Below are 21,717 nucleotides of genomic sequence, written 5' to 3' on the forward strand. Positions count from 1 at the left end.
TTTCACCCAAAACTGTTACACAGACCCAATAACAAGTAAACCACGTTCATTATCATTCATGGAGTTCCTGAAAAATTAGCTGAAAAGAACAGAAAGTTAATATATCATTAACATTCTGGGAAAAACAAAATTCTTGATGCTGAATGGTACTTTTAAACTGATTCCATTTGCATTAGCTCATTTGGAATTATCACAGTTTATCCAGTGCATTAACAGAATTTCTTATTCTGCTACTAATCCCTGAAATCTTAAAAAAACCATGAGAAAAAACAATTTGGAATTTTCTTTCTAAAGAAAATAGATATATTATTCACTAGCAGCCCATTATATATAAAAATTAAGGGTTTTTTTCTATACTCCCCCTGCCCACAAAGAAAAAGCAACTGAGCTGTTTACAATGTACCTCATCCTAAGTGATGGGAACTACTCAGGAAACAGCTGTGTAACAGTCTAAACACAAATTTACAAGTGTTTTCATTCCCACACACAAACAAGGCTCTTCTGCTCATCAATAATTCAAAGACTACTCACATTGCTTAAAAACACAGTTTACAACTACTTCCTTTCAACATTTCAGGCAACACTCAATCTGATTTCCACAAACCACAGTTTCCTCGAGCCCCTGCTGTCTGCCCAGCTCAGTGACACCAGAACAGCAGGCTGGCAACCACAGGCACTCCCCAAATTGCTGACTGTAATTCCTCTATTGCACCTACTGAGGAAGATGAGCTCTATAAAAAACTGGACTCCTGTAGCTCCCCCTCTCTCTGACTGCTGCTTTTCTGGTGAGGGAAAAGTCACATCATCCATACACAGGAACTTCGATTTTCCTCCTGGGTTTCTGTCTTTAGCCCATGTTATTTATCAATACCATTTAACAGTTTACTTGCTGACTGCAGCATCTGATCAATGGAAAAAATAAAACCCTGGAACCCTCCTTATAGGCAATGCTGACACAGCAAATGGTGCAGAAAAAGAACATAGATGGGGAGAGGGGAGCAGAAACTGCATTTGAAATTATCCATATTATCCAAATGCTGTTTCTGGCCTTATCAAGCCCACACTGTTTGCTGTCCAAAATGTTTCAACTCTTAATTTCTGAACACACAACACATCCAGAAGTCCACACTGAAAGGCTTTCAGTTCACTGCTTACCTACATTTCCAGAAGTATTTCACATCCTTCCTCCTCTTTTGCTAACTTTGGCTCTCTTCTTCACACAAAATCAGTTTAAACAGCGTTTTCACAAACTTGCAATATTTGGGACATTTAACTACCATTATTAGTTAGAACTGAACCATCAGCTCAGGCACTGCTACTGCTGCCCTCTGACTCTGCAGCGACCCCACAGGAAAGTCACAGCTGAGATCCATCCCTCCTTCCCCATTTAAAGAAATGCAACACAGCTGGGAAAGGGTCTGCAGCACAGGTCTTATGAGGAGCAGCTGAGGGTGTTTATCCTGGAAAAAAGGAGAAAGGAGGCTCAGGGAACACCTTACTGCTCTCTTTAACCACCTGAAAGGAGGCTGCAGGCAGGTGAGGGTCAGCCTCATCTCCCAGAAACAGCCAACAGGACAAGAGGAACTGGCCTCAGGCTGAACCAGAGGAGATTTAGATTGGATATTAGAAAAAACTACTTCACCAACAGGGTCATCCAGCATTGGAACAGGCTGCCCAGGGAAGCAGTTGAGTCACCATTCCTGGGCATATTTAAATTCATTGGGACTTGGGACATGATTCAATGATGGACTTGGCAGGGCCAGGTTAATGGATGGACTTGATGATCTGAAGTTTTGTTTCCAATCTAAATTATTCCTTGCTGTAGTCAGTAAAAGGAGTAGATCCTTCCTTATGGTGCATAAATGTTGTTGAAGCTCTCCAGCAAAGACAAACACACCATTGTGCAACGTCACTACTTTTTTCTGGCAGTGCTAGGAGAAAACATCTTACCATGATATTTTCTGAAAAATCCCTTCACCAGGATTTTTCTCCTGAGAAGCCTCAGAAAAGAAATGTAAACAATAGCTATCAGATTGCTTTGGAATGTGGTCTGGAGGGTTTTTACCAACAGGTGCATCTTTGATTGGTTCCATGTGAATTGTTTTTAATTAATGACCAATCACCATCAGCCGTGTTGGACTCTGAGGAGTCAGACACAAGCTTCATTATCATTTTTTTCTAGCCTTCTGATGTATAGTTTCTATTTCTTTAGAATAGTTTTAGTGTATAATTTCTTTTATTATACTATAATATCATAAAATAATAAATCAGCCTTCTGAGAACATGGAGTCAAATTCTCATCTCTCACCTCATCCTGAGGACCTCACAACACCACAAACATGCAATTGTACAGTCTCATATTTCAATGGGACACTTCAAAAAAAGATCCTTTGCTGATAATAGAGTTTTCAGATGTTTTCCTTGTGCAGAAGTCCACCCAGCACAAGAGTTATTTAAAATTTCAACCTCATGTAAAATTTGAAGACAATTCTCATAAAAACCTCTGGATCACCTGGAAAACCAGCAATATTGTTGCAACACTTCAAATTGCTGAGTGAGAGAGAAACCACCAGACTTTAAAAATTCATATTATTTGTAAATCTCTCAGCAAGAACTACTCTGCATCAGTACAGCAGCTCCTGCTCAGCAAATAGTGGGTATTATGTTTAAATGCCTTCATCAGGTATTTTAATAACTTGTGTTTAACCTTGACACCAGATGCTCTGGGTTAGTAATGTCACCTGTGACTTCTGCTTCTACCTGAAATAGTTTTTAATCCTTCAACTCCAAGGAGAATGCAGAAGCAAAACCTGAATTTCACGCCCAACAATCACATGCCAAACCAAGGAAACATACCTAAAGTCATAAAAGTGAATGCTGTTTTACTTCTTTCCCAGAGGATGCTGTCACAGACAGACCTCAGTAATTTCAATTTCCCTTCCACCATTCTGGTGTCTCAGTATTTCCAGAGACAATTCCATATTCTCCAGGGAATACTGAAACTGACAGTTGAATTGACAAGTCAGTATTCTACAGGGAAGGCAGGGAAATGCAACTCTCAAGAAGGACTCCTGATCTAGAGATTTAACTGGCCACCTTCTTAGGCAAGTTAGCAATAAGGGGAGAAAAAGCAGACACTGGGAAATATCTATTACACTGATACACTCCACTGAAGTCAAGATTTATCATTCCACATTTCAACTGAAAGACTAAATATCCTGTGAAATGAGTATATCAAAGCCCAACTTTTACCTGTAATCTCTTCATTTGAAGAATTTCATGTAATGATTTCACATGAGAAATAAGTCATTGACTTATTTTTTTTTTATGAGTTCAAAGTGCACCTCACTACAAAGCCAACTGAAAGAGCAAAAGTAAAGTGGTTAGGCTATTTAAAATTGAATATGGGAATAATAAAATGCAGTATTGAAAGAATAAATCTGATCTAAGTGAAACAGTTTTAGGCAGTCAAGCATTTCTGTGCTGAAAAAGTAAAGCACAAAAGTAGCATTTAAACAACAGCATTAATCTATGATTTCCAAGGACAGAAATTAAAACATCTGCTCAAAAGCCACTTGACAATATAATTGTCTTAACTGGAAAGCCAGCAAAGACTTTACATTTAAAAAATTGCATGTTCATGAATTCCACTCTTCAAGTAAAAGAATTTTAAAATAGGGCTAATATTCTGAGATGGCAACAATAAATATCAAGTGTTTGATAACTGTCATCTAAGAAAAATTGATTTCAACATCTTGCGGCTAACTTTTATTAATTTAATTTTAATTTTGTCCAGGAGATTCAACATGGCCTTGAATCACCATGTCCTCTGTGGAACAACTGCCTACACCCAGATTTTGTCAGTGTTATCTCACCCTGCAGACAGCTAATGTTATAACTCCTGATCTTCAGCAAAAGGTACAGAAAATGTGACTGCTTTACCAGCCAGAGAAAATTACATAAAGTGAATCACACCCATTAGCACAGTTCTGTCTCCAGATGTGTTTAAAGATTTTGCTGAAAAAGATCAAACAGATCCATTATTCCAGGTATTAGGATAAGGCCCAGTTATTTTCTTTGATTCAAAGCAGGCACTGACTCAAGCATTCAGAGGTTAACATGCAGAGCATACATTTAAAACATCCAAAAATTGGCTTAAAAAGACATACATTTTAAAAAATAATTACTTTAGCTTCTGGCCTCTGATTTATGCTGCTTGATAGACAAACACTGCCTTTATCTTCTCATTGCTCTCCTTTACACTGGTATCAATTTCCTAAGTTAATCAAAGCAAATCTTCCTTCTCGCTAGATATAAAACAAAAAGTAACTGCAAAAAGTAAAGAACAATAAATGTGAAAGTTGAGTGAAAATTGCTGCTCAAGCACTTTGCCACTTTGAAGATGAATGTGAAACTATGACATTTTGAAACAAATATGCAACTTGCAAAAGGCAATAACTACATTTTTTTAGAATAAATAAAACAGAAATTAACAGCAGCTTTCCTGCTTACTCATATTTTACAGAGTCTATACAGAGCTCCTCAAAAAAGTCACCTGCATGTTGCAGAATTAATGTGTATTTTCAAATGCTTCAGTCAGCTTTTAATTCAGGATATTTGGTCTCTGGTAAGTAAATAAAAATATAATAAAAGTCCTCACTTGACAAAGAACTGTAAATAAAATCCAGTATTACTCAAACACTTCATTTCAGCAGTGCATCCCAATCTCATTTTAAAAGTTTTGGTGGTTTCGGTTGTACTTTTTATTAAACTAAAGATAAAATCTTTAAAGGTACAGATAAGCAATAAGGAAAACAAGGGTTTAAACACAAAACTTCAGGCAGAAAAGCACATACCTACTATGTATTGGTAACAAGATTTTTTTACCTGTCTAGACAAGTCAGTGACATTCTTGCCAAGTACTCCGTGGCACGCAATCAAAAAGAGAAGGGTTGGGTGCTTAATCAGAATCTTCTCGGATTTTAACATCTTTAATTACAAATCTGCTTTTAAATTAGAAGTTCTGCTTCTAAGGACATAGAGCAGACCTTGTAAAACAGTCTAATAATGCTGCAGGAAAAGACAATTAAGCTATAAATAAAATGCCCCATCTAACACCGTTATCCAAACTGAGGCCACAATAACAAAAAAAAAAATTTTTAAAAGTTTAAAAAGCGCACCTAGGAGGCTAAGATGAAACAAATTAGATTTAGCAGCAAACTAGAGTCTACAGTCATAGTGACTAGACTTGGATGTGATATTAAATAACTGTGATCCCACATTTATTCAAGCCAGTCTTTGCAGAGATCCAGCACTGCAATACTGGAGCAGTACATTTCTGCTGTAGCAAAGAAATGTAAATATTTGAGATGACAGCAAACTTGGATCAGCAGTGAGGTTAAAACTCATTTTAGTATAATCCATCTGCAGCAAGTGGAATGATGGGAAAATGCAGGGTATAGCACCCATGTATTTCACAGCTACACAGGCTTCTCTTTTCTCTGAAGCACTTGCTAAGACTGCTCAGGATTGCCAGACCTGCCTGGGAAAAGGCACCTTTGTGTTTCCTCCATTATAAAACACAAGAACATCAGGCACAATGTATTTGCCAGCTGATAGGCAGTCCTTCTAACTAGGTCCAGTAGCTAGAGTTTACTACTGATAGAATGAAGAAGCAACCTTCTTCAAACAAAACACGAAGCATTAATATCAAGATTCTGCTGTCCCAAATATTTGAGATTCTCTCTTTTCTGGAAGATAATGGGTAATTAATAAAATAAAATTAAAAAGTGTTGAATAAATTGTTTCCTCATCTGATGTGACAGGCATATTGCACAGTTGTAAAAGGAGTCTGAAATTTAACTCGAGGTTATGAAAACTACTTTTAAGACTACAGCAACACCTGCCCAGAACAGCTGTATGACTGTATTTATGCTTAATCTTTAGACAGACTTTCAGAAATATTGAAACCCTCACTCCCATATACACCTTCTTTAAAAAGGCACAGACATTCTCCTGCACAGATCCAAGGAATGCAGAACTGGACAGTGCTTTAGGAAAGAGGCTGAATGAATGAAGCTTTTATTACATATTAATGCTCAAAAAGCTGGAATGTGTAGTAAACAAAATGTGGAGGCTGGCAGCTTTGAATAACCAGTTGATGCCTTTGTTTCTGAACTACAACACAAGGAAGCCACATAACCCCATCCAGAACAAAAGAATGTTGCTCCATTTCCCAGAAAACTTGGATTTCCAGAAGCATTCAACACCTAAAAAAGCATCTCACTCTAAGTGTGTGTTATCCTTGCTGGCCTCTTCAAGTAGTCAAAATTCAACTTTCCAACATGTGCGTATCTTGGAATAAAGGCAAACCCAGATTAATGAACCGAGCTAAGTACTTTGTGGTGCAGCCTTGCTTTAAAAACAAACAAACTCCAAACAAACACCTTCCCTTAGGTGCTCCTCCCTCCCCTAAGGAATGCACACCACATCCCTCTTCATTCACATACCTTGCTGAACCAAACCACACACGGCATTTTCCTTAGGCACAGTGCCAAGCCTGCCCTTCCAGAGGGCACTCTGGAATTCAGGCACCATGCACAAAGTATCCTTTTCCCACTTTCTGGGAGCTGAACTACAAAGCCTTTCCTTTGCTCTCTGCAATTGCTGGCCATCCCTGCCCAGCACAAATCTATCAGCATTTATTCCACTCATTAATGAGTGATCTCCCATTTTTACTGCCATCAAAAAGGACACGGAATTGTTTCCACTAGCTGGAATGAAACACAGCTACTGCACCCAACCAGCAGATCCAATATTCCCAGCTCAATTCTGCTCACAATCCAGGACAACAAAATGTAATAACCAGGCTGTCTGAGCAAACCCAACGTGGGAGAATGAAGGACAAGAAAGAGAGACGCAGAGAAATCCGTACAAGCAGTGAGAGTTACTTTCACTGTGTATAGTTCTGCTTTCTCACAGCTCAAACTTTCTGCCAAGAAAATTTGAGATGAGAAGAGGAAGAACAGCAGGGTTTTTCACCCAGCTTTCCTCCTGCTGCCAGGAGCCAGCAGAGGCCGCTGAAGACCATGGATCGCTCCCGCAGAACTGCGGGATGGGACAGCAGCTTCCCGACCCTCGCCTCTCACCCCATCAGCCACTTCTGGCATTTTTCTTCCACTTCTCCATTCCACACCCGTACAGATTACCTCCGGGAAGCCCAGTCCCGCTCAAGGCATCTCCTGCCCGTGGGCTATCGCTGGTGGCCAGAATGCACATTGCTGCACTTGGTGCTCCCAGGCTCAACCAAACTAGATCCGCTGCCCCTTGCTCAGGAACCACTCCAGGCTTCTTTCCCTAAAAGTTTCCCCCCGACAAAACCCACAAAAACTCCACAAAACCCACATAAAACCCATTCACAAAACCCAAGCACGCAAAACCCATTCATTTCACCAGAGACTATCCTCACATTTTCTGGAGATGGTGTGAACGTACCACTTTTGGTGAAGTTCACACGTGGTTCCAGCTACCCAATTTTTATTCCACTCCAGGAATTCTCCCCAGCTCAAACTGGCCACGCACAGCAGTGACACAGTGAGGTGAACCCAACCTCACAGGTGGGGTTCATGCACTTACTCATACATTACCTTCTATCTAAGCACAGGGTCAAGAACCACAAAGGACATCATCTACACAGATGAGGACCTCATTGTGAGGGTCATCACTATTCCTTACAGTAGATAAGTGCTCCAGTATCTTTTACTTCTTCAGAAATAACCATCATGGAGAACAGAGCAAGAAATAATAATTTGTTTACAGCAGGTCAAGGAACACCTACGATACACAGTGGTTTAGCCCACCTAAACAGCCATAAAAAAATTATTCTGCTTTCAACATCCTGCTAGGAGTGGAGAAGACAGGAATTTCTGCAGGGCAGAAGAAACCTGTTGATTAAATTTATTAATGAGATTATAAACAATCTTCTAAGATAATCAAAAGGACTGAACTCAATAATCCAGATGGTCTCTTCCCCTTTGGGCTCTGTGATTAAACAATCATCAAGTGGGTATCACATGTAGCCCACTGTGGGTGAATCTGAGCTCCTGTATGGTTTTCAGTGAATGTACATGCCTGGCACAACAGAACCAAAGTTAAAAAGGCAGACTTTGTTTAGTGTGCTTTGCTCTCTTGCTACTTCCAAACACTTGAAACACATACCATGCATATTTCCTACACACAGTACAGGCTAAATACAAGAATTAAAGAATAACAGTTGCAAACAGTTACTGACTATTGCTATGCCAATTTCATGGGTTTGTTACTTGTACATCCACTTTGTTACTCAAAGAAGAGGCCAGGTTGAACTGGAAACTGACTTCAGAAACAAATAAAATGTTAACTTGAGATATTTAAGTGATGATTTCTACTTTTTTTTTTCCTAATTTTAGTCTACAATTTGAATGTATGATTACCTTTCAGATGTGCAATATCATTGCAGCTTTCAAAAAGAACCTCTGTAGCACCAGTACACGTTTTAACATATTTAAATACAAGCCAGTTAGGTATCTAACACTGCAAGAACAGATCCTCTCACGCCAACAGCCACCTCAATCTTTGTAAGAAGGTAGTAAAAAAGCATTCCACGCTTTCCAAGCTTTCCAACTTCCCCAAGTCTTTTGGATGACCAGGAAAAGAGAAGCAAATGGAAAAGAAAACCTGCACTGTAATACCATCATCACTGCCCTCCCTGCATGTCCCATCTCCTTCCCCACAAAGAGTTTGCCAACCACAATTACCATTTCACATCAGCAACCCCAGCACCAGAAACAAACCAGAGCCAGTGCTGTCCAGTGCTCATTCAGCTCCACATATGCTCAGCAACAACCTTTCTGCAGAGACTCTCCCATAAAGCACTTGTCCCACAAACATAAAGTATTTGAAAAACATCAGTAAACAAACAAAAACAGAGATGGAAAAGTGCAGTGCAAGCTGTATTCAGCACTCAAAACATGTGGCAACCATGATACTTTCAAAGACTACTACATGGAGATCCGGAAGAATCAGTTTATACATCACTTATTTAATGTTTTATTTACTGATTTTAGTATAAGAGACAGCACTGCCCTAACAGGGTTTGCCACTATCAAGAAAACCTGAGGAACATTTGGAACAGAGAAAATCATTTGCAAAGATATGGATGAGCATAAATGGGAAGAACTGGAACGTAGCCTCCTAACATAAATTACAGTTCTTAAAATTTAAAGCAGTAAAGAAAAAGAAAGACCTGCATGTTTCAGTCAATTGGCAGCATTCACATGTGCTGTCAGTGTGGGTGTCTTCCCTAAATAGGCAAACAACCTAAAGTGCAGAAAACTGAGAAATTTTTGAAGCCAAGAAAGCACTTTTGTTGTTTGAGAGCCTCACAAAAGCAGAGGACTCTGTTCGCTCACATGCAACAAAGATGACTTCATACTGCAAGAGGTGCAGAGAAGAACCACAGGAGAACCAAACAGATGGAGAGCCCTTCTTCAAGGGCTGCACAAAGAACTTGGCTTGCTTAGTCGAGCAAAACAAGGCTAAGAGTGAATGTGATTTCAGACAAGCACCTCATGTAAATAACCAAAGGGAAAACAGCACCCCTTCCACTACAGGACAGCTGCCCAACCACAGAACATTCTAAACCAAAACATTCCAACAAACATTCTAAACCACAACACGTTCATTTGGAAAGCTTCTACCCAACAGAAGTGGAGTTTAGGAAATTTCTAAACTCCTGTTAGGTGGAAAGGGGAGAAAAACTTACCTGGTTTTGATACGAAGCTTGACCACCTTATAAACCTTTGTTTCACTCTATGATGAGTGAAATGTGATGACTTTATGAGATGACTTTAAGGTTTCAAACCTTTGTTTTACTATATGATGTCTCAAGTTTGGCCACAGTATTGAAAGAAGCAATAAATGGAAGTAAATGGACATAAATGGCTATAAATGGACATGGAAATAAATGGACATAATATTTCATAAGTTTTTTTACATCAAGGACAACTCACATCTAATATTTTATCTAATATTTTCATGATGTCTGTACCAGAAATTAGTTGTGTAAATGGAGTTAGCCAGTATATATTTAAATAAAATGTTTGATTGAAGTTATTTAAAACAGCAGTACTACTTTGTAATACTTTTAATTTCATTAGAGAAATAAGATTTACAAGATCCATTAAATGGCCCATGTGGTTAAACTACAATAGGTTGTATTAATTGTGGAAATTACCACAAGGGAGAGGGGTTACTTGGAATGTTCCTCCTGACACCCTTCAGTAAATTAGTATCCAAGGAGTAACAATGTGTTTGTGAAATTTCTGTAGACAACACGAGACTGGAACTGTCACCAGCACAGAGAGGACTGGGTAGTTATCCAGGAATGTTCATGGCTTTTGAGAGCTGGAATGCCAGAAAATGCAATTTAAGAGTACATCATGTGAAATCATGCGTTTAGGGACCAGTAACCTTTTCTGTAAGCTGAGAGCTCATCAAGTGGAAGCAACACAGGAGGAATGAACAGAGCAGTGAGGTATGGAAATCATCATCTAAGGATACTGATGCTTACATGAGCCCAACAAGAGCTCAGTATGCTCATGGAAGAAAAAACTGAGAAATTCCACTAGGCTCAGGGAGCCTCTGAGCTGAAATTAGAGAGGTTAGAGCAGTGCTGGGGGAAGTACCACTGCTGAAGAGTTAAATATTGCATTCCATATCAGGAGGATCTTTGCTCTCAAGCAGTTCAACTGAATAGATTTATGTTAAAACATTGCTTTGTCTCCTCACAAAACCTTGCTTGGCTAAAGATGACTGAGCTTATTAAACTGCTCAGTAAAATGAGCACACTCCATTCCTCATTTCATTTCCTGCAGCTGTTCCAGCCCAAGGTAAAGAGCACTATTAGCACAAGTTATGAAAATGCACTGCACAGAACTCTAATTCAATGGATCAGAAATCAAAAGTTTTGCAGCTGCCTAACAAACAAGATAAGAGATGGTCTTCCAAACAGAGCAGTTGGGAAGAGGAATTTAAGCTGTTGCAAAGTTGCACTAGTAAGTTTCTGGAAAAGACAGCAAAACAAACAGATGTATTCCTACACTTAGAAGTTTATGTACCCATGCAAAGGATCTGTCTGCAGTACATTTAACAGACTGGACATTTTAGAGTTCCATCTCTGGCCTGTGCAACCAGCAGAACTTTTATTCCTTCCTTTCAACACACTGGCCATAGATAAAGGGTGGGAGCTCTAAGTGTTATTGAGCTGCTCTCCAATGCTTTGCTACTGCCTCCTCAAGAGTCAAGGGCTAAACTATCTGCCCAGCACTGTAAGGAATTCTCTGGCTCAGACAAATGAAGATTGAATGCCTTTTTTCCTCCACTTTAGTTGAAAAAAGGACATTTTAGGATCGTCTGGAATTTTATTTAATAAACATCCTACATGCGAGACATTTGTTGTACTTTCAGTCAATTGCTCCTTCACCCAGCCCAGTATGGTTTGGAAGTTTGATATTCACTAAAACCTCAAGTTACCCAAAGATTTTGGGGTACACTCTGCAGGCATTTCAATACTGGACAACTGTGACACTGCTGTCAGCAGTTATTGGGGCAGTACTCAACAACCTGGGAGTTCCGCACTGGAGCAATGACATAGTCTGAGCATTTTCCAGTCCTTTTCTGTTGGTTCCATTAAATTCGTCAGGTATGCCGATTTGCAAAGGAAAACGCAAAGGCATCACACATGACCAGTGACTCTTGATCCAAGATGTACCAGAGTTTTACTAATTTGATTACATCTCTACTTTTACATCGGTGTTTGTCTTTGTAAAAACCTTATATCTGCGATGTTTGAAAGAAGCTCTCTCAGTTATCATACTTTACTGCAACACGCTTGCATCTCATAGAATAAAAGCACCTCAATGAGCAGCACATCCCTGCCGGTAACTGCTCTCGGAACAAGAAATGCCACATGAAAGATCCCGACAGCCACCACCAGCCCTGGCAAGGCAACTTTATCCGCTCAGCCCCGTCTCCGGGAAGAGACACTGGAATCCTTTCACTTGCAAAACTTCCCGGGGCTGCGTCCACAGACACGAGCCATTTAAAATAACAAAACCACCATTCACCTTCCACCTCGGCCGGCGCTCAGCCCGGCAACGCTCCACCTGCCGCAAACCTCACCGTGAATAGCGGCGAGGGGGGGAGCAGCCGGCTCGCAAACAAACGCACACAAAAAAACCCAAACAAACGGGGAAAACTCAAGTGCCGCCTCCAAGGAAACCTGTTGCTGACCACCGCCGGAGCGCGGCTGGGGGGATCGCGCATCCCGCCGCGCCCGGAGCCAACTTTCCCGCTGGCAGGGCGCATCCCGGCGCGGGTCACTGATGAGCGCGGCGGACGTGCGGGCTCGCTGCGGGGGCGGCCGGGCTGAGCCGGGCCGGGGCCGGGGCTGGGGCCGCGCCGGCAGCGCCCCCCGGCCCTGGGCGGTCGGCGCGGGGCCGGGAGCCGGTACTCACTCGATGAAGTAGCTGGCGCCCTCCTCCGAGAACCCCTCCTCCCATCCGCGGGGCAGGTCTGCAAGGCACGGGGGACGGGGAAACAGAGAGAGAGAGAGAGAGCGGGAAGGAGGGGTGAGAACTTCGCCCGCGGAGCCTCCCGGCCCCGGAGGAGGGGGCGCCGGCCGCAGGCACCCACCTGAGCGGATCATGTGGCCGGAGTTGACGGGCTCGCCGGTGCGCGGATGCAGCCAAGTGGTGCGGCGGGTCAGGTCGCTGCGAGGGAGAAGCGGAAAACATGCACCTGTTAGCGAGGAGGGCGGCGGCGGCGGCGGGGCCGCGCTGCCCCCGCGCCCCTCCCGCGGCTCCCCCTTACTCGATGAAGAAGACGCGCCCGTCCCTGCAGACGCCGTAGGACCAGTGCTCAGGTAGAGTGTCCCGCCCCACCGCCGCCGCCATGTTCGCCGTGCGCGCCGCCGGCCGGGGCGGGGGTGCGGGCGGGCGGGCGGCCGGCGCTGCTCGGCGCCCGGCGCCCGGCCCTGCTCGGCAGCGCCACCGCGGCGCGGGCGGGGGGCGACACCTCCCGCCCCTCGGGAGGCCGCGGCGGCGGGAGCGGGAGCCCGCGGTGCTGCCGCCCGCCTTTGTCCGCCGCTGCCCCGCGCCCGCCCCCCGGCCCCGCCTGGGCTGCCGGCCCCGGCGCGGCGCGGCGGCCCCCCCGGGCACCCTCGCCGGCCGGCACCCGGAGCCGCACATCCATCCCCGCGGGCGCTGTCCGCCCGGCGGAGGGACCGGGATTGTCCCGTGGAGCCCCGGGGGATGTACAGGGGTGAGCGCACCTGGCTGCCGCCGTGCCCCGGGGACGCGCTCCCCGCGGCGCAGGTGAGGAGGGACGGACAGGCCGCGGGGACTTTGAACGTCGGGCACAGGGCACGGGGGCATCGAGGTGAAAACATGGCACACACGCAGCAGCAGCAGCCGCCGACAAAACAGAGCTGTCCCCGGCACCGGCAGAGAGCTGTGCCATCCCCTGCACTCATCCATGACCTAGGGCAGGCAGGAGGGTAACGTGAGGGAGCCCGCTCCGTGCACTTCAGTGGGGCTGGGCCGGCTCCCCGTCAGACCAAAACCCAAAACCCTTCCTGGTGCTGCTGTGCTGTGTGGGGATGCTCCGGCTGAAGTGCTCCAGTCACTCAGAATGTGGTTTTGGGACAGAGTGGATGGGACGAGCAAGGACCGGTGTGCCCTGCAGCAGAGCTTGTAGGTTTCTCACTCTCATCCTAGCGCCAGCCAGCAGAGCAGGGATGGCTGCCAGGTGGGCAGTCCTGGCCGGCGCCTTGGCTTGGCCCCAGTGCGAGTTGCAGCAGGATTGACAGAGCCAAGGGGCTCAGGGTGCAGAAATTCCTCTTTCCATGAGGGCAGCAGCCGCGGAGCTAGGCACGGCTCTGTGGGGTTCGTGCTGTTCTGATACTGGGGAAGGCAGAGGGATCCTAAAGGCAGGAAATGGGACATTGGCAGGCTTGGCGTGAAAGGAGAGTGTTAAACGGGAAAGACAGGCTGCAAAGAGAGGTGGGAAAGGGTAGGTGGGTCTGACTGGGGTGGGGTTAGTGAAGGAAAACAGAGGAGAACAACCGAGGACACGGCTGTGGGGGACAGGGAGAACGCCAGCATGCAGTAGGAGAGTGTAAGAGTGCTGCAGTACAGGGAAAATGACAACGTTTGCTTTTCCTTCTAAATAACCAAAATAAATCATCAGAAGAAAGCAGGAGGCAAGAAAAGCAGCATCCGACAGGAGAGAGAGGACTTTGCTTTATTTCACGTCAGTTTCAGACAACATTGCAGGTCTGGTGCATCAGGATAGCTTTGATAGCTTTTTTGACCCCTTTTGGAGAAGATACTGTATATATACACAGTATATACTATATATATATATACACACTACACTAGAGTCATCTAACAGCCAGGAATGGTCATTAACAATCCACTGAATTACAGTTTATCCAGTTATAAAGCAGTAGAGAGTATCTTGTAGCCCTTGATCCCAAGTCAGAATTTTGATTAAAACTTCTAATACCACAACTCCCGTGCTGCCTTTTTTCTTTTTTTTTTTTTAACCTTACTGGGTTTCCATGGCAAAGTGGGGGCTGCAGGAGTGGCTTCTATCAGAAGCTGCCAGAAGCTTCCCTTACATCCAACAGAGGCAATGCCATCCACGATGGACTCAATGCTGGCCAATGTGTTGGATAGGGGATTTTAAAAGGGAGAAAAGTTAGCATGAAGGAGGAATTGGGACCAGAGAATGACAGTAACTGGTGAGGGATCTCTCCCACAAGCCTGTCATTATATTTTCTCTCCCCTGACCATTTGAGGAGGGGGAATCACAGAGCAGCTTTGGTGGGCACCTGATGTCCAGCCAGTGTCAACCCACCACAGAAGCCCCAATAATTGAGAGTCATTCTAGTTGAGTGTGAGTTATCACAGAACTTGAAATAAAGTCAGTCCCAGTGCAATTCCAAAGTAAATCAAATAGGAGTTGCTTAGTGTTGTTGCATGTTTAGGTCTGTGCAGAAGAGATTAAGCCCAGCTCTTGTTCTGGAGTCACTCATTGCCATGATGCTCTGCAAGTTTTCTGTGCTCCATCACCTGGAAGAACTCCTTGCATTTAGCTTCTAACTCCACCATGACAAAACAGGCTTACCCACCTCAAATGAATAGTAACTTCATTGAATAAACATTATTGGGGTTTGGATTGTGGCTCATAAAAGCATCTGTGCTGGGTCAAATGAAATGTCTGTTTAGCCTAATATTCTGTCTGTCTCATGTCCCAACAGGAGCAGATGCCGGGACAGAGCTCAGGAGCCCGGCAGTCATGGGCAGCTCCCCAGCTTTTTCCTTAGTTCCAGCACCTGCATCCAGTGCTTGCCCGCAGAACCTGGGGGCTCAGAAAGCTCTTGCTCAAGGTGCTCTTTCCATCTCTAACTCCTCATGGATCTTTCCTGTGAACCTGTCCAGACTAGAGCCCACACAGCTTCTATCACCCAGCAGCAGCAAAGTGCTCCTAATGCTCCTCTTACCTGAGCTGTGTCTGAAGAATCACTTTCTTTTGTTTGTTGTGAACCCAGATCCCATTTCATTATTTCCTTCAGTTCTTGCAATGAAAGAGACTGGGGTCACCAGTGCAGCCTCCTGCAGTGCCAGCATTGATTTTAGACCTGTGGCCCAGGCCTTTGTCCAGGTAAGGATGTGAAACTACTCCAAGGACAGAAATGCAACAGCCTCTCTTAGCAACTAGTTCCCATATGCCTGTGGTGAAAATACTTCCATTATATCGAGTTAGGAACTCCCTGTTTCAATTTGTCACCGTCTCCATATGACCAGATCTTGAGTTGATGCATCATGGTGCCTGAGGCATTAGCACATTATCACATACTCCTGCAAATTACAGAGAAATGCATCACTGAAAAAGCATATTTTCTTACTGTGACTTGCAGAGCTCTATTCCAAAATTAAAATCAAGATGAAAACTTAGTCTAGATTCATAAAAGTTCACAAGCTGATTTGTGTTGGCCTCATCAGGAGGTAGGTTTGTGATTTAGAGCCCTGGAGGAAGAATGCCTCCAGGCATCATTCGTTAATAAGATTACCAGATTCTTCTGGTTTTTCTGTTCTTTTTTTTTTCAGGCTCTTTTTTTTCTATTACCTATCATTCATTGCACTCTAGAGGCACTGTCTGGAAGAAGCTATTTGGGGTAAAATTAGGACTTTAAGGCCACAATATCAGGAACTCAGCTAAAGGAAGTGAAATATGGTCTTCAACAAGGGTCTAATAAAAGCTAGGATATTTGAGGCTCCCTTTGTTGATAACTGGGTAATTCAGGGAGACATCATGAGGTCCCTGAACACTGCAAGTTTGAACTCACTTTTGACAGCTTTGTAGGAATGTGTCACTAATGTTCCTTGCTCTGTCTGCATCCTCTGGGAACACTTTTTTTGATGACTTCATTAAAGTATGCCAAAATCCGTGTCTGCACTTTCATTGAAACAGAGAATCACAGAATGGTTTGGGGTGGAAGGGATCTTAAAGATCACCTCATTCCAGTCTCCCTGGGGCACAGGGACACCTTTCACTATCCCAGGTTACTCAGGGCCCCATCCAACCTGGCCTTGGACACTGCCAGGGATGGGGCAGCCACAGCTTCCCTGGGCAACCTGTGGCAGTGCCTCACCACCCTCACAGTGAATAATTTAATCCTAATATATATTCCAGACCTGTTCTCTTTCAGTATAAAACTATTACCCTTTTCCTACCACTCCATGCCCTTGCTGTTTCCAGAATAAACTCCATTAACATGAACATCTTTTCTACCTCATCCCTTTCTTTTCAGCCCTTGCCCTGACAACCCAGCTTCACCCTGGCAATGGCAACATCCCAATACTCTCATTTCCTCTTTTTTCCACTTCCATTACACACACCCCTACTCCTTGCACCATTTAGGTCTGCACGTTTCCCTGCACTTTTTCAACCCTTCATATGCTATAACTTTTCAACAAAACATGGACTAGGAACCTGCAAATAATGCTGGAGACACTATATGAGGACCACAAAAAAAAAGGTATCATTTCCTTCAGTCACAATTAGATCCAGTGTCTAAAAGGTTAGAGAATCACAGCTGGATTTCAGCATGGTGTGTACTCTAATGATCTATTTCCTATTTTTCAGAGAATTCAATACAATTGAATTTGATGATCTTAGAGGGCAAAAGCTGCTGCTATTTCAGGAAGCTTAAATGAGGTACAATGCATAGAAAAGCCTGCTAGTTATGACTTTTTCATCCTGACCTGTATATTTTATAAAGCATAAGCACGACTTATCAAAGGTGTGAGGCCAGACAGAGGCAGATCATTTGAAGAGTAATGAATCTGAATTATTAAATCCTGGTTAAGAAAGCTTATAAGCCAGAATGCAAACCATGTATTCAGCCCTTTAGCTGCAAAACATGTATTATGCCTTTTAGCATGATTTTCCAGCTCTGCTTGAAACAGCTGAGAATTAAAATCATGAAAGGTTTCATGGTGAGACGGATTAATTTGCAAGACAATTTCAGAGCAGTTCATTGTCTGATTATACTGAAATATAGGTTGTGCAACTCCATTGTTCTTCAGGATTGTGCAGTGTGATTCCCTTTTAGCAGTGGTAAGTGCTCAAGACACCAGAAATTAATACACTGATTCTTAGAGGTAGAAGAATGCATTAATCACACAATAGAGGAAATAGGGAAGAGATCTTGGAGACTTTAGGCAAAACCACATTTCTGGAAAATTTCCAATGCTGTTGCTCTAAAACTGCAACACTTTTTCAGGTTATGGAAGAACTGCACTAAGGAATCACTGTGGTATATTTGTTCAAATTAGAAAACAACTTCAGCTGCTGGATTCTCAGACAGCATGGGGAAATGCCATCTCAGGAGAACAGTAACAACAGAACTCATCAGTTTGAAAAAAAAATGGCAACACACAGCTAGTGTCAGGCTGTAGGATGAAGAAGCACTTAATGAAATAGATTGAACATGCCAAAAGATTTTTTCCCAGTCTGAAGTCTTAAGATTGTTTAAAACATGAAGAGGACAAATTAAAAAGATTCAAATCCAAGACCAAACATTACCTTAGTGGGTAGGGAAAGCAAACAAGATAACAAAAAGATCACTATTGTATTATTTTGAAACTAAAATGTAGTTGATGAGATTTAATACATAACAATCAATTTTATTTCTTGTTCATCCATGTCAGAGTGAGTAGAAAACAGCTTGTTTTATGCCAAGATAAATTTAAAGATAGATGATACATAGAGATTTTCCCAAATGTAATGAGCAGTAAAGCAGCCTAAGTAGGAATATCATATTATTTCCCTTATCACCAATTTCTAAAGGCTGGCTCAGAAAAAATTTCAGTCAGGGAAATTCTAAGTAGACTTATTTTGTCTCACGTTAGGAGCTATGAAAAGATGATCTCACCAGATCCATATTAGTCTGTATTTCTATGAAAAGAAATACTAGTTCAAAATGTTAAGATTTTTAGAAATAGATGGACATCAAAAATTGTCATCAGCTGATTGTTACCAAAGAGCACCTTTACTGAGTGGCTATCTAGTTGACAGGAAGAATTCAGGGCAACCTCTTGAATTTAAAGAGTTCTGTCATTTACAAGGAGAGGAAGGACAATCCCTGATACAGTTAAGGAAGATAAGCAACTTGCACAATGGTACTACTGGTGACATGACTAAATATAGAGCACATACTTGTTCGTGATCTGGAGTGTTTTCTGTTGAACCACACAACCTACAGAAGCCAGGAGAGCTAGACAGAAGGAAGGGCTGCAAGAGGCACAAGAAATGTACAAAAATTTGGCACACCATCTGCAAAGCATCACCCATTTCCAGCCTAAGCACTTTCCAGGACACAATTAATGTATATCTTAATACAATGCCAAATAAACCTTGAGCAGAACAGAAAAGGTATTGTTGCCAATAGATTGTGTTTTACCTTTTTATAAGTGCTGACATTAAATGAAACATCTTTTACACTTTATATACAGGGCAGTTTGTGCTGTGAGGAAAGTGATGGCAAATTTTAGACAAAGTAAGTTTTCCCTAAATTTCCATGAGATTTGTGTCAGGCAACAGAATTCTAAGAGCACCAAAAGATAAATATAGCTGATAAAATAAGAAAGATTAAATAATGGTAAATCTATTGTTGAAGGAACTCCAAATACGGAAAAAGGAATTATTCATTTTCCTGGCCACTGGAAAGAATATAAACAAGTTCAAATTGTATCCACGGTTCCTTTGAGGAAGATGTGGAGCATGACATTGTACAAGAATAGTTTGGAGGCTCACTGTGTCCCTGTGCAGCAGGATCTGACTGGAGACTGCACACAGGCACCAGCCCAGACCGTGACACTGCTGAGCAAGACAGATGGGAAATGACATTGAGAAGGCAACACTGGTGCTGCATAACAAATCCAAACTTCTCCTTCCTAAACGTGCTGAACTCTGCTATCAGTAAAAAAAAGGGCAATTATCTTTGGTTAAAAGGTTTTCTTTTCCAAACCACCGTCAGTTTTCAAAAATATGTTCACACTGAAAGTACCCTTTGTTAAATCCAGAAGGTATCTTCAAAATAATTCTGTTTTCCTTACAAATGTCCTTTGTGTTTAAAGACATCATGCTGATTTACCTTCTAGATGCAAACATCTGAGTCTATCTAATTACATCTCTCTCACCTGAATATCCATTTGCCCAAAAGAATTATATTCATAGAATCAAGTTATGCATGTCCCCTGAAATGCACAAAAATGCACACAAAAGCAAAAATGAATGAATGCATTCCCTAATTACTGTCAATTTACAATTTCCTGTCACACAAGCTTTATGATTACTATATTTAACATAGTCCCATCTCTTCATTTTCTCTTTTGCATTTCACAAAGTCTCAATAACTTACATGCCCAGCACCTAGAATCCACACACTAGGATTTTGATTTGGTAATCAAAAATTAAACTAAATAACAAATACTCATAATTTTGTCATGACAAGTCTTATCATTCTATACAGTGGTGGCAATAGTTAAATGTCTGAACAGTGCTCAAGTTATCTGTAGAAGGGAGAAGTACAAAAGAACAATTATGTGCCAAAGTCATGGGATCATTTCCAGAAATTTAACTTACATTGTATAATGAACACTTGAGGGTATTTTTCCTTTTTTTTTTTCCTTGGCAAAGGACCAAAGGACACTGTAAGCCTGGCAGCACTGAGAAAGCCCTCAGTTCTTCAATACTGACGTACCTGTGACTATCAACATTTGGTTTGTTTTAAAGTAGACTTGAAGTCAATTCCATATTTATGAACAAAAACAGACTCCCTGTCATCCCCATGACATCTGAATATGAAGAGATCCTTTTTTAAGAAAAGGGATAAATGCAAGATAAACATCACTGATCCTTAAGACTGAAATCTTTGAAATTTTAAATCAAACTTTTCAATTTTCTGATGTTTCCTCAGGAATTATGCATTTGATTTCTTTCCCCAGTGTGAGATACCTCACTTTATTCCCATCAAAGCTTTTTTCCCCAATCTTGAGTCCACCATTCCATGACTGGTATTACCCTTTTTCCAGCTCTTTCGGCAACTGCCATTTTTTGCAACTACATATCATAGTTAGGGCAAGCAGAGTGTCACACATTCCCACTAGGACTATTCACTAGGACATTCTTTCTAATAAAATTTAAGACCTCTGAATTCACTTTTCCAGGCTTCTCCCTTCTTCCATTTGCTTTGGAAGACCCAACACTTCACCCTGAAGTCTCCAACAGTAGTAATAGAAACTAACCTGTTCAACAGGATGTTTTCAAATTTGAGAATGTCCGAGATAAAACAGATTTTCACCTCATTTTCCTTATTACACCCATTAATAGCTTGCTGCTACTCTGTAGATCAGTTACCACACCTCTCTGCATACTAGCAGCAATCCCCACACAAGACTCCGGACAAGATTCCATTTTAGCATCTTCTGCCCTACCTTTCCAGAGATGGTACTTTCTCAGCAGGCTTGGAACTTGCCAAGGTCTCAGTCCTCTTCCTGAATAAGCTTTTGCCAGCTAGAACGATCTCCCAAAATCCTTGGTCTCCCAAATCCTTTTTCAAAGACCCCTTTGCAAAAGAATCTAAGAGATTGATTATCTGCTTGGCTCCAGAAGGAGGTAGCTGAGGGTTAATCATTCTCCTTCATTTTTCTGGCAACATGGAGAGTACATACCTCATCACAGCTTTCCAATATCCCACTTCTCTCCAGTTTCGTCCTGCTTTTTGTTACAATCCTTTTTGACAATCCTCCACATCTGTTTTTGTTTCTTTCTATGCTTGGGCTCAGGTCCTTCAGTGGTTTTCATTGCATAGTCTCCTGCTACACACCTGTACCCCTTCCACTTCTTGCTTCAATGATTTACAGCAGCAATCAGTTTCCAAAGGCAATGTGATAAACCATCTATATGTGAGCATGACAAAAACAGTAGCTATAGTAACAGGAAGGCTTTAAACAAAACTGAAAGAAAAGAAAAAAAATCTGAGGGATATCACTCAACTGTTCCTCCATCCCCAAATACTGCACAGTTCCATGAACGTCCTCCTGTGTT

The 21,717-nt window shown here is 42.5% G+C and overlaps 1 protein-coding gene across 2 annotated transcripts in view; it reads right to left on the minus strand.

Moving 5' to 3' along the window:
- The window catches only part of PLEKHA7 (pleckstrin homology domain containing A7), a 155,631-nt gene extending 142,639 nt beyond the window's left edge, over window positions 1–12,992 (minus strand). For both annotated transcript variants that reach the window (XM_054275915.1, XM_054275914.1), the window contains exons 1-3: window positions 12,910–12,992; window positions 12,733–12,809; window positions 12,555–12,612 (exon numbers count right to left, since the gene is read on the minus strand). In XM_054275915.1, the coding sequence (XP_054131890.1) occupies window positions 12,555–12,612; window positions 12,733–12,809; window positions 12,910–12,992 (218 nt within the window). The remainder of the gene's footprint in view (window positions 1–12,554; window positions 12,613–12,732; window positions 12,810–12,909) is intronic.
- Window positions 12,993–21,717: the final 8,725 nt, after the last annotated feature.

The sequence above is a fragment of the Melozone crissalis genome, unplaced genomic scaffold, assembly GCF_028551555.1.
Source record: "Melozone crissalis strain CALT ecotype California unplaced genomic scaffold, PUWL_Pcris_2 ptg000018l_1, whole genome shotgun sequence".
Classification (NCBI taxonomy): domain Eukaryota; kingdom Metazoa; phylum Chordata; class Aves; order Passeriformes; family Passerellidae; genus Melozone; species Melozone crissalis.